Source organism: Euprymna scolopes, chromosome 6, assembly GCF_053919585.1.
Source record: "Euprymna scolopes isolate OS-2025 chromosome 6, ASM5391958v1, whole genome shotgun sequence".
NCBI lineage: Eukaryota > Metazoa > Mollusca > Cephalopoda > Sepiida > Sepiolidae > Euprymna > Euprymna scolopes.
The window spans coordinates 99654300-99669778 of NC_136487.1; the positions used below are offsets into that span (position 1 = coordinate 99654300).

At 24.0% G+C, this 15479-nt stretch overlaps 1 protein-coding gene across 1 annotated transcript in view; it reads right to left on the bottom strand.

The window, feature by feature from the left end:
- Positions 1 to 15479, bottom strand: part of LOC145277819 (protocadherin Fat 4-like) — a 514458-nt gene that overhangs the window by 172348 nt on the left and 326631 nt on the right. The window contains exon 12 of the mRNA XM_080129718.1: positions 11354 to 11481. Within this exon, the coding sequence (XP_079985844.1) occupies positions 11354 to 11481 (128 nt within the window). The remainder of the gene's footprint in view (positions 1 to 11353; positions 11482 to 15479) is intronic.

Here is a 15479-nt window from a genome sequence, read left to right on the forward strand (position 1 = left end):
TGTTTAAATTTCAACAATATTTCTCGCGGTTAACGGTGGCCGAATAGATTTAGTCCTTGTTAATGGCGCCAGAGATGGCTTCGTTGCCAGGTTCGAATCTCTCGACCGGTGTTTATTGTGACACGCTAGTTTGATGATTCCCGGAAGCATAAAACACTGGTGTCTGGAGGTATTTAATAATTATTACAGTAAATAATTATCTATTCCCCCCCTCTCTCTCTCTCTCTCTCTCTTGCTCTCTCTCTCTCTCCCTCTCTCCCTAATTATCAAAACATTCAAATTAACTATGTTTGTAGTATCATTGTAAAAAAGTTCATAATGTCTATATTTTTAATATAATTATCAGACCATGCAAAATTTTCTTTCGTTTGTGTGTTTGTTATGTCTTTATGAAAACATTGCAAATATTTAGGTATGTAATACTATTATACTAATGCTAAGAATGCTTTTGTTTTTAATATCAGTATAAGAATTTTCAAATAATCTATTGGTAATTAAAAAATATATGAGCGGCTATATAATATATACATGTCTGTATATCGGTCGGTATGTCTGTGCATTTGTTTCCATATTTTCAAGTCTATCTCATCCGAAACTAAAAGTGGCAGAGCAGGGCTAGGTGACGCAATTAACTGGATTTTTACGAGCCGTTCTTTGGTTGGTTTTTAGCCGGTTCAAAGTGTTTAAAACGCTCAAAATAAGTCAAAATTGAAAAATCGTTTACCATTTTGTACATAATCTTAATTTATTTTAAATTTTGAATTTTTAATCAATTTATATGCGTGTCACGTCGGTATAGTCGTACTTCACTTTTAAATGCTGATGAATGTATGTTTCTAATATCATTATGGAATGTTTAAAGCGTATGTTTGTAATATCATGTTGAAAATGTGTGAAAATTTTTAAGTTTTAATCATAATATTACAAACTAATATCATGATCAAAACGTAAAAAAATTAAATTTTTAATATCATTATGAAAACGTGTAAAATGTAAGTTTGTAACATAAGTATGCAAACGTGTAGAATATATGTTATTAACATCATTATCAAAACGTGTAAAATTTCATTTTACAAAATGTGTCAAATGTAATTTAGTAATATTATTATCAAAATGATTAAAATGTATGTTTGTAAAATCATTATTGAACCGTGTAAGATATATGTTTGTAATAGAATTATCAAAACGTGTAACAGTTATAATTATAATATCATCATGAAAATGTGTAAATTTTATATTTGTAATATAATTATATAAACGTGTGAAATATGTACTTGTAATATCATTATAAAATATATATTAGTAATATCATAAAAATATATGTCAGTAATATCATTATAAAATATATGTTAGTAATATAATTACAAAAATATATGTAAGTAATATCATTATAAAATATATATTAGTAAGATAATTATGAAGACGTGTTTAATGTACTATATCTATTTGTAATATTATTATGAAAATGTTCGAAATGTTTATTTATAATATAATTAACACAGCGCTAAAAATGTCTATCTGTAATATCATTATGAAAACATTTAAATCGTCTATGTGAAATATCATTATGAAAACATTAAAAAATGTATATTTGTAATATGATTATGAAAACATTCAAAATGTCTATGTGTAATATCATTATAAAAACGCTCAAAATGTTTATTTGTAATATCATTATGAAAATATATAAATGCTTTATTATCTTAAATTTTCGTATAGTTTACTTGTAATATGATTATGAAAACGTTCAAAATGTCTATTTCTAATACCATTATGAAAACGTTCAAAATATTTATTTGTAATATAATTATGAAAATGTTCAATAAGTTTACTTGTAATATTATTAAGAATGCATTCAAAATTGTATATTTGTAATACCGTTTTCATAATGATATTACACATAGACATTTTGAATGTTTTCATGATCATATTACAAATATACATTTTGAATGTTTTCATAATCATATTACAAATATACATTTTTAATGTTTTCATGATCATATTACAAATATACATTTTGAATGTTTTCATAATCATAATACGGATAGATATTTTGATCCCTTTGTTAAATACATTCAAAAGGTTTATTTTTAATATCACTATGAAAATACTCAAAAAGATTTATTAGTAATATCGTTAAGAAAACATTCAAAATATTTATTTGTAATATCATTAGAAACACGTTCAAAATGTCTATTACAAATATCATCACGACACGTTCAAAATGTATGCGGGTAATATCATTACAAAAAGTTCAAAATGTCTATTTGTAATATCATTATGAAAACGTCCAAAATCTCCATTTGTAATATCATTATGAAAACATTCACAATATTTATTTGAAATATGATTACGAAAAAGGTCAAAATGTCTGTTTGCAATATCATTATGAAAACGTTCAAAATGTGGGTTTGTAATATGATTATGAAAACGTTCAAGACGTATATTTGTAATATCATTATGAGAAATTTACAATATTTATTTGTAATATTATGATGAAAACGTTCAAAATGTTTATCTATAATATAATTATAAAAGCGCTAAAAATGTCTATTTGTTATATTATTATGAAAATATTCAAAATGTATATTGCTAATATCATTATGAATACATTCAAAATGTATATTTGTAATATCATAATGAAAACGTTCGAATTGTCTATTTGTAATATCATTAGGAAGCCGTTCGAAATATTTATTTGTAATATCGTTATAAAACCATTCAAAATGACTATTCGAAATATTATTATGAAAGGTGTAAAATGTCTATTTGTAATAGCATTATGAAAACATTCAAAATTTCTATTTCTAATATAATTGTTTAATGTTTAATATTTGAAAAACATTATGAAAACATACAAAAAGTTTATATGTAATATCATAATGAAACCGTTCAACATATATATTTGTAATATTATTATGAAAACGGTCAGAATGTCTATTTTCAAGATCATTATGAAAATTTTAAAATGGTTATTTGTAATATGATCATGAAACAATTTAAAATGTCTATTGGTAATATACGAAGAAAGTCAAAGCGTTTATCTGTAATGTCATTATGAAAACGTTCAAAATGTTTATTTGTAATATCATTTTGAAAAGTTTAAAATATTTTTGTAATATCTTTATAAAAATATTTAAAATGGTTGTTTGTAATATTATTATGAAAAAATTACAAAACGTCTATTTTTAATATCATCATTATAAAGTTCAAAATGTGTATTTGTAATATCATTATGAAAACGTTCAAAAGGTCTATTTGTAATATGATTATACAAACATTCCAAATGTCTCCCAGTAATAGGATTATGAAAACATTTAAAATGTCTATTTTTAATATGATTATAAAAATCTTCAAAAGATTTATTTGTAATGTAATTATGAAAACTTTCAAAAGGTCTATTGTTAATATGATTATGAACACGTTCCAAACGTCTATTTGTAATATGATTATTAAAACGTTAAAAATGGCCATTTGTAATATGATTAGGAAAACATTCAAAATGACCATTTGTAATATCATTATGAAAACATTCAAAACGTTTATTTGTAATACCATTATTAAAACGTTCAAAATGTCTAGTTGTAATATCGCAAAGAACAAGTTCAAAATGTTTATTTTTAATATTATTATGAAAACAATTAGATTTTCTATATGTAACATCATAATGAAAATATTCAAAATGTCTGTTTGTAATATCATTATCAAAACGTTTAAAATGTATATTCCTAATATCATTATAAAACATTCAAAATCTTTATTTTTAATATCATTATGAAACGTATGTGTGTTTGTAATATAATTAAGGTTCAAAGGTTTATTACTAATATCATTATGAAAACATTCAAAATGTCTATTTGTAATATCCTCATAAAACCATTCAAAACGTTTACTTAAAATATTATTATGAAAAGTTTCAGAATGCCTATTTATAATATCATTATGAAAACATTAGAAAATGTCTATTTGTAATATCATTTGGAAAACGTTCAAAATGTTTATTTGTAAAAATATTATGGAAACATTCAAAATGTTTATTTGTAATATCATTATGAAAACATTCAAAATGTCTGTTTAGAATATTATTATGAAAACGTTCAAAATGTTCATTAATACCATTAGTAAAACATTCAAAATGTCTATTCTGAATATCATTATGAAAATTTTTAAATGTCTATTTGTAACAGGATTATGAAATCATTTAAAATGTCTATTAGTAATATCGTTATGAAGACATTCAAAATATTTATTTGTAATTATATTTAGAAAACGTTAAAAATGTCTATCTGTCATTATCATTATGCAAAATGTATATTTTTATATCATTATGAAAATATTAAAAATGCCTATTTGTAATATAATTATGAGAACATTCCAAAACTTTATTTGTAATATGAATATGTAAAGCTTAATTTTTTTAATATCTTTATAAAAACATTGAAAATGTTTATTTGTAATATGATTATCAAAAAATTACTAAATGTCTAGTTTTACTATCATTATAATAATGTTCAAAATGTTTATTTGTTATATAATTATGAAAACTTTTAAAATGTTTATTTGTAATAATATTGTGAAAATATTCTACGTGTCTGTTGATAATAGGATTATAGAAGCATTCAAAATGTCTATTTGTAATAATCAATATGGAAAAGCTCAAAATGTCTATTTGTAATATCATTATGAATAGATTCCAACTGTTTATTTGTAATATCATTATGAACACATTCAAAATGTCTTGTAATATCATTATGAATACGCTTAAAATCTGTATTTCTAACATAATTATGAATACATTCGAACTGTTTATTTCAAATATCATTATAAAAACATTCTAAATGTTTATTTGTAATATTCTTATTAGAACGCGCAACATTTCTCTCAGAAATATCGTTAGTAAAATCTTCAAAATGTAATATTCGTAATATCATTATAAAACCATTCAAAATTTCTATAAGGAACATAATTTTGAAAACGTTGAAATGTTTATTTGTTAAATCATTTTAAAAATATTAAAATGTCTAGTTTTAATATCATTATGAAAACGTTCAAAATGTTTATTTCTAATATTATCATGAAATCGATAAAAATGTTTTTTGTAATATCACTACAAAAAAGTTATAAACGATTATTTGTAATATCATTAGGAAAACACTGGAAATGTCTATTTTAATATCCTTATGAATACGTTCAAAATGCTTAATTGTAATATCATTATGAAAACGTTCAAAATGCTTAATTGTAATATCATTATGAAAACGTTCAAAATGCTTATTTGTAATATCATTATGAAAACATTCAAACTGTTTATTTATTATATCATAATGCAAACATTCAAAATGTTTTTGTAATACCATTATTAAAATATTCACGGCGATTATTTGTAATATAATAATGAAAAAGCTCAAAATGTCTATTAGTCATACCGTTATAAAAAGTTTCTAATGTCTATTTCTAATATCATTATAAAAGCATTAAAAATGGCTATTTGTAATATGCTTCTAAAAACGTTCAAAATGTTTATTCTTATTTCATTATAAAAACATTCAGCATGTTTATTTTTAATATCATTATAAAAATGTTTAAAATGTCTATTTGTACTATCATTATGCAATCATTTAAAATGTCTATTTGTTAAATACATTATAAATACGTTCCAAATATCTGTAATATAATTAAGCAAACGTTCACAATGTATATTTATAATATCATTAAGAACACGCTTAACATGTCCAATTTTAATACGATTACGAAAACGTACGAAATGTCTATTTTTAATATCATTATAAATACAGTCAAAATGTCTACTTGTAATATTATGAACTCTTTCAAAATGTATATTTGTAATATCCTTATTAAAAAGGTTCAAAATGTCTATTTTTTAATATCATTAGAAATACACTCAATATGAGTATTTATAATATTATGAAAACTTCCAAAATATCTGTTTGTAATATCATTATAAAAAGGTTCAAAATTTCTATTTGTAATACCATTATTAAAATTCTTAAAATGTCTATTGTAAAATCATTATGACAACGTTCAAAATATATTTTTATTATATCATTATTAAAACATTCAAAATGTCCATTTGTAATATAATTAAAACATTCAAAATGTCTGTTTGTAAAATCATAATAAAACATCAAAAATGTTTATTTATAATATCATGGTGAAAACGTTCAAAAGAGTCTATTTGTAATATCATTATGAAAAGATTCAAAAAGTCTATTTGTAATGTCCTTATGAAAAAGCTCAACATGTCTATTTGTAATCTCAGTATGAAAACATTCAATATGTTTTTTGTAATTTCATTATAAAAACGTTCAAAATGTCTATTTGTAATATCATTATGCAAAACATACAAAAACTTTATGCGCAATATTATTATAGTTACATTAACCATGTCTTTTATGAAAAACTTCAAAATCTCTATTTGTAATATCATGACGAGAACGCCCAAAATAACTGTTTGTTATATCATGAAAATATCTATTTGCAATATGATTATAAAACATTCAAATGTTTGTTTGTAATATAATTTTGTATTCGTTCAAAATGTCTATTATTTTTAATATCTTTATGAAAAAGTTCAAAAGGTTTACGTGTAATATCATTGCAAAACCTTTCCAAATGTCACAATTAAAAGATTATAAAGTCTATTTTTAATACCAATATGCAAAACATTTTATTTTTAGTTTTTATTTGTAATATCATTATAAAAAAATTTAAAATGTTTATTTGTAATATCATTTGGAAAACGCTCAAAATCTCAAGTTGTTATATCCTTAGGAAAACATAAAAATTTCAATTTGTAATTATGAAAACGTTCAAAGTTTATGTTTGCAATATCGTTATGAAAAAGATCAATGTGTCTTTTTGTAATATCATTATGAAAACGTCCAAAACGTTTAATAGTAATATCATAATTAAAACGTTCAAAATATTTATTTGTAATATCATTATGAATGCGTCCAACATATCTATTTGTAATATCATTATAAAAATGCTCAAAAGGTGTATTTGTAATACTATTATGACAACATTAAAAATGTATATTTGTAATATCATTATGAAAACATTCAAACTGTTTATTTGTAATATCATTATGAAAACATTCAAAATGTCTATTTGTAATATCATTATGAAAACATTGAAAATTTATATTACTAATAACATTTGAAAAACAATCCATATGTTTATTTGTAGTGTCATTATGATATTTTCAAAATGTTTATTTGTAATAACAACGTGAAAACGTCCAAAATATCTATTTTAATATCATTAAAATAAACTCCCGATGCCTATTTTTATACTATAAAAAAATTCAACATGTATTTTTTGTAATATCATTATGAAAACTCTCAAAATGTCTATTGTAACATCATTATGAAAACGTTCAAAATATATTTTTGTAACCGCATTATTAAAACTTTCAAAATGTCTATTTGTAATATCATTACGAAAACATTCAAAATCTTTATCATATGTTACAACATATGAAACGCTTCAAATAGTCTATTTGTAATATAATTATGAAAACATTAAAAATGTTTATTTGTAATATATAAAACATTCAAGATTTGAAATATTATTATAAAAACATTCAACATGTTAATTTATAAAATCATTATGAACATTCTCTAAATTTCTATGTATAATGTCGTTATAGAAATGTTCGAAATGTCTATTTGTAATATAATTCGGAAAACCTTACAAAATGTTTATTTGGAATTTCATTATGAAAATATTCACATTGTCCATTTGTAATGTTATTATGAAAACGTGCAAAATGTATATTTGTAATATCATTGTAAAAGCATTAAAAAGGTCTATTTGTAATGTCATTATGAAAGGATTCTAATTGTTTATTTGTAATATCATTATGAAAACGTTCAAAATGTTTATTTTTGATATCATAACCAAAACGCTCGTACTGACAATTTATAATATCTTTATGAATACGTTCAAAATGTTTATTTGTAATATCATTATGAAATGTTCAAAATATCTATTTGTTATATTATTATGAAAAAATTCAAAATGCCTATTGATTTATTTGTAATATCATTATGAAAACACTCAAAATGTCTACTTGTAATATCATTATTAAAACTTTTAAAATGTCTATTCTTAATATTATTATGAAAACATTCACAATGTGTTTAGTATCATTAGGAAAACGCTTAAAATGTCTATTTGTAATATCATAATGAATGCATTCAATATGTTTATTTGTAATATCACCAGGAAAATATTCAACATGTCTATTGCTAATATCATTATAGAAAGATTACAAAATATTAATTGGTAATATCATTCTTAACACATTTATAATATTTATTTGCATTATAATTCATGAAAACGTTAAAAATGTCTATTTGCAATATCGTTAGGAAAACGCTCGTAATGTCTATTTGTAATATTATTATAAAAACGATCAAAATGTCTATTTGCAATATACTTATTGAAACGTTCAATATATCTATTTTTGTTATTATGAAAAAGTTCAAAATGATTATTTTTACACAAATTATAAAAACGCTCAAAATATCTTTTTGTAATAACATTATGAAATTGTTACAAATTGGTATTTGCGATATCATTATGAAAACGATCAAAATGTCTATTTGTAATATTATTATGAAAACGTGCCAAGTGACTTTTTATAATATCATTACGAAACACTCAAAATTCTAATTTGAAATATCATTATCAATATGTTGAAAATGTTTATTTGTAATATTAGTATAAAAATATTCAAAATGTCTACTTTAAATGTATTTTTGTAATATCATTACAAGACATTCAAAATGGCTTTTTGTGATATCATTATGAAAAATTAAAAAAATTTATTTTTAATATCATTATGAATACTTTCAATGCGTCTATTTGTCAGATCATTCTGAAAACATTCAAAATCTCTATTAATAATATTATTATTAAAACGTTCAAAATCTTTGTAATATCATTATTAAAAAATTCTAAATACCTCTCTGTACTATCATTATGAAGACATTCAAAATGTTTTTGTAATACTATAATGAAAGTGGTCAAAATATCTATTTCTCATATTATTATTAAAACATTCAAAATGTTATTTGTAATATCATTATGAAAACGTTCAATACGTCCATTTGTCTTATTATTATGAAAATGATCAAAAATGTGTTTGTAATATAATTATGGAAAGCTTCAAAATGTCTATTTGTAATATCGTTATAAACACATTCAAAATGTCTATTTGTAATATCATTATAAACACATTCAAAATGTTTATTTGTAATATCATTAGAAGCATTAAAAATGTCTGTTTGTAATATCATTATGAAAACGTTCAAAATGTTTATTTGTAATATCATTATGAAAACATTCAAAATGTTATTTGTTTAATATAATCATGAAAACGTGCAAAATGTTTATTTGTAATATCATTATGAAAGGCTTCAAAATGTTTATTTGTAATATCATTATGAAAACGTTCGAAATGTCTATTTGTGATATCATTATAAAATCATTCCAAATGTCTATTAGAAATATCATAAAAATACAGTCAAAGTGTCTATTTGTAATATCATTGGGTAAACGTTCAAAATGTTTATATGTAATTCATTATGAAAACGTTCGAAATATTTACTGTAATATCATTATAAAAACATTGAAAATGTTTATTTGTAATATCATTATGACAACGTTCAAAATGTCTATTCGTAATATCATTATGAAAACGTCCCAAATGTTTATATTTAATATCATTATGAAGACTTTCAGTATGTTTATTTGTAAAACATTCGTAAACATTAGTAAAACATTCAAAATGTATATTTGTAATATCATTATGAAAACATTCAAAATGTATATTTGTAATATTATTATGGAAACGTTCAAAATGTATATTTTTGATATCATTATGAAAATTTTCAATATGTTTTTTGTAATATTATTATGAACACGTTCAAAATGTTTATTTGTAATATCATTATTAAATCATTCCAAATGTTTATTTGTAATATCATTATGAAAACGTTCAATATGTCCCTCTGTCTTATTATTATGAAAATTATCAAAAATATGTTTGCAATATAATTATGGATGGCTTCAAAATGTTTATTTGTAATATCGTTATAAATACATTCAAACTGTCTATTTGTAATATCATTATAAACACATTCAAAATGTCTATTGGTAATATGATTAGAAGCATTTAAAATGTCTATTTGTAATATAATTATAAAAACGTTCAAAACGTTCACTTGTAATATCATTATTAAAACATTAAAAATGTCATTTGTTTAATATAATTATGAAAACGTTCAAAATGTTAATTTGTAATATCATTATAAAAAAATTCAATACATCTCTATGTAGTATCATTATGAAAACTTTCTAAACGTCTATTTGTAATATCATTATGAAAGGCTTCAAAATGTTTATTTGTAATATCATTATGAAAACGTTTAAAATGTCTATTTGTGATATCATTATAAAAATATTCCAAATGTCTATTAGAAATTTCATAAAAATACAATCAAAGTGTCTATTTGTAATATCATAAGGTAAACGTTCAAAATATTTATTTGTAATTCATTATGAAAACCTTCGATATGTTTACTTGTAATATCATTATAGAACCTTTCAAAATGTGTATTTGCAATATCATTATAACAACGTTCAAAATGTCTATTCGTAATATCATTATGAAAACGTCCCAAATGTTTATATTTTATACCATTATGAAAACCTTCAATATGTTTATTTGTAATATCAAATTCAAATTGTCTATTTGTAATATCATTATAAAAATATTTAAAATGTATATTTGTAATATTATTATGAAAACGTTAAAAATGTCTATTTTTAATATCATTATGAAAACATTCAATATGTTTTTTGTAATATCATCATGAAAACGTGCAAAATGTCTATTTGTAATATCATTATGGAAAATTCAACATGTTTATTTGTAATATCATTATGAAAAAATTCAAATGTCTATTTGTAATATCATTATGAAAACATTCAAATGTCTATTTGTAATATCATTATGAAAACATTCAAAATGTCTATTTGTAATATCATTATGAAAACCTTTAGAATGTTTATTTGTAGTAACATTATGAAAACCTTTAAAATGTTTACTTGTAATATCATTATGAAAATGTCTAAAATGTCTTTTTGTAATATCATTTTGAAAACGTTCAAAATATCCGTTTTTATTAAAAACATCAAAATGTCATTTTGCATTATTAGTCAGACTTTAAACGCAGCTCTGCTTGGCTATATTATTTGGAAATCATTCAAAATGTCTGTTTTGTACATCTTTATGAAACGTTCAAAATTATTATTTGCTTACTTTCATATTTCCGCCATCAATCGCCATGACCAGAAAGGAATAGGAGTTATCAGTTTCATAATCTAATTTTCGGATGAGTCGGATTTTTCCAGTTTCTTCTTCAAGGTTGAAGGTTGCCGGAGACAAAACTGTAGATAACAACAATAATGAATTATTTTATCGGTAATATTTTTCATTCCACAAAAACGTGTATTATACTAAGCCGAGTTTATAGAATTAATATTATAGATGTTATATTACACTTCTCCATATGAAAACGGTGATGAACTTAGAGAAAATATTATGTTAACATTATTTTTATATCATATATATATATATATATATATATATATATATATATATATATGGTTTACTATTAAATTAGACTGACCTAATACAGTGATAGAAGGGGTATCAAGGATAAAACATTGCCATGTTTCATTTTGAACAGGTATAGTATAATAAAATTATGGGGTTTATCTGGCTTTCATAGAATAGTTTTTAATTTGTTTACTAAAATATAGTTTAAGAAAAATAAGTTGCTTGTAAGTAATGTTGAAACCAATTTAGGTGACCGAAATAGGATTTGGACAATATTTGAATAATTTATGATAAAAATGGAAGGTTAAAACTATTTGACATTATTTTCTGTCTTTGTGTTCTTGTCTTCTTTCAGTAACTGATTTTTTTAAATATCAAAGTTACTTAAAAGCATTTAGTTTAACTCTTCCATTTTTTATCATAAATTATTTATTGGTCAAATCTTATTTCAGTCACCTTAATTGGTTTTGACAATATTTCCAAACAACTTATTTTACTTAAACTATGTTTTATTAAAAAAAATAAAGGCCATTTATATGACGATTCAGTTTATACTATCAAATCAATAAAACAATGAAATAATGAGGTAGATAGACAGGGCCAAAATAAAATAAAAAGTCGATTTCATGAATGAAATATAAATGAAGATTGTGATAGGCAAGAATTACCTCACACGAAAATAATATGTTTTCTGACTTATTAGGATAGAGCAGTTATATTAAATACTTTTATCTGTTAAATCATATTTTTATATATCTTTATGATTTAATCACATGAACATTCGGAAAGTGATATATAAGAGGAGTTCTTTCCTTTCTATGGAATTTATTGAGTTCATGAGTTTACCTGACACATTAGAATCATTAGAACAGACCATTTTTAGTAATGTGTCGGTCATTTTATCAATATATTTATAGCGATAAATTATTGAATCCTTCACATTCTTTAATTCATGATTTAAGAAGTTTCCGTCGCGGTTTATTTGAAACAAATTAAACTATTTTCAATTTAATAACAATTTCTACAAAAGTTCAGTCCTTCTATAGTGGAGTATTAGCGTGACTTATCGCAAAAATATTAGCAAATAATTATTTAGAGAAACTATGAATTTGCTGGCACTGGCAAAAATTGAAACTGTGTTAAATGAAAACTAATCACATATGCAAAAATTGGTAGTGCAAATAGTTCACGAAATGTAATAAAGAAATGAAAACTTAAAAACATAAAATAAAAATGGAAATGAAAGGATATGCATTGGTTCCAAACGTCGAATTGGTCATGAGATTCAATGTTCTCATCAAAAGTTGTCCTATTTGTAATCCAAATTAAAAATCTAAAATGAGCTTAATCAAAATAATCTGTAAAAAAAAAACTAGTTTGCAAGCGATCGAAGAAGAAGGAATTTTCAAAGAGTTAAAGTTTTTTTTTCAAATAGAGATAGAGTAATTGGTATAGGACATCCGTAACCAGCGAAAAATTTGCAATGACTGAAAAAGAATCAACGGAAGTAAAGCACAGATGTGTCATCGTGATCCAGACAGATTGTCACTGACATATTTGGTTTAAATGCCGCGTAGGACTTTTAGCTTTAAATTCAGCAGAAATGAAAAAGAAGGAGGCGTGATTTCGGAATAGAAACAGTGATTAAATAATAACGGTGGTAGTATACACATAATAGAATAGAATGCTTAAAATGTATGAAATACCAAGCAGGATCATCAACGTGATAGAAAATGCAAGGAGAACATGGAGACTGGAATTAACAGCTGATGGAGAACACATTAACATACCGCAGCATCTTCCAAGGAGATTCACTATCACCATTGCTTGTCACCATAGCCATGATGCCCCTTAACAATATACTGAGAAAGTGTCAAGCTGGATGCAAGTTCTCTAATACAGAGGAAAAAAATGAACTACCTAATGTCCATGGACGACTTGAAACTTTTTGCAAGGATCAAAAGGGAACTAGAGACACTAATAAACATTACCAGAATTTTCAGCCAGGATATCCAAACGGATATGCGCACTACGTTATAAGAAATGGAAAAATGGAAACAACAGAAGGCATGGAATTACCCATTCAAACGGAGATGAAGGCACTAGGGGAACAAGAAGCCTATAAATACTTGGGAATTCTGGAAGCAGACATAATCAAAGCAACAGAAATGAAAGAGAGAATTGGAAAGGAATACTTCAAGAGAACAAGAAAACTTCTAGAAACGAAATTATATAGTAGAAACCTAATAAAAGGTATAAATACATGGGCAGTATAACTAGTAAGATACTTAGAGCCGTTCATAGGGTGGACCAAAGAAGAACTGAGACAGCTCGATCAGAAGGCCAGGAAACTCATGACCATGCACAACGCACAACACTCAAAGGATGATGTTGACCGACTCTACATGAAAAGGAAAGAAGGCAGTAGAGGACTGGTTAGTATAGAAGATTGTGTGAATGGCACAAAAAGAAGAATTAGAAAAATACATAATGCAAAACAGTGAAAGAATAATCATAGCAGCGAGAGATACTGAAAAAGTCGACAAAACTGAAAACAGAGAGATTAAAGGATAAGAGGAGAAAAAAAACCGGGAAGAAAAACAACTACATGGAAGATAACAACAGATGAGAATAACGAAAACACTTGGACATGGACGCGAAAAGGACACCTAAGCCGAGAAACTGAATCCTTAATAACTGCAACACAAGATAATTCGATATGAGCCAACCATATCAAAGCAAAGATCGACAAAACACAATAAAATAGTAAATGCAGACGCTCTGGACAAAGAGAGGAAAGGATAAACCACTTAGTAGGTGAATGACGCAAACTGGCTTAAAATGAAACTAAGTGGAAAGGGCAGTATACTGGGAATTGTGCAAACAACTGCATTTTGAACGCACAGACAAATGGTACAAACATAAGCCGGAAACAGTATTTGAAAACGAGAATCACAAAATCGTATGGAACATGGATATACAACAAACTAATAAACCCATCTAAGCAAGGAGACCGGATGTCGTAATAATTAACAAGAAAGAAAAGTCCTGTCAAATCGTAGACTTTGCTGTTCCAGCTGATCACAGAAAAAGAAAAAGAGAAACGAAGCAAATACACAGAGCTAGTAAGAGAGCTGAAAGGGATATGGATGATGAAGAAAATCAAAACAATACCTATAATAGTACGAGCACTAGGAATAATTCCGAAAAACTTTGGAAAAAGAATGGCAGAAATTGGAATCAAAGGCATGACTGGAAAGATACAACGAATAACAATAATGAAAACAGCTGAAATATTAAGGAAAACCCTTGAATGTGGAGAATATATACATAACTGAATGTGAATATATACAAAACTTAGTCTCCTCTCAACGGGACTTTTTTTTAATTATAAAATAAAATATCCAATTTGAAATCGTAAATAGACAGCTATGTTATTTTTGTTTTGAAAACTTTTGGAGATGAAATAATTTTAATGATTTTGAACTGGTAAAGAGCAACTATAAAGGGAATTAATTCGTTTCGCATTAATTAATGTTTGCGATGATGATATTTTTGTAACACCGGGCCTCAGACATGTAAATTAATATTAAGATAAAAGTAGAAATAGTATTGTTAAATAGTTTAAGTAGTTACAATAACATAAGTAGGATCCACATTTAATTTTAAACAAAGTTTAAAATATGAAAATATTACATTCTGAAATTAATTTTTAAAAACTTTTAAATATTTGAAATTATCTTTATTAAAACACAACAGCCTTTAAAATATAACATTACATACACAATTACAGCAATATTTTAAAATCTTTAACGTAAATACAATT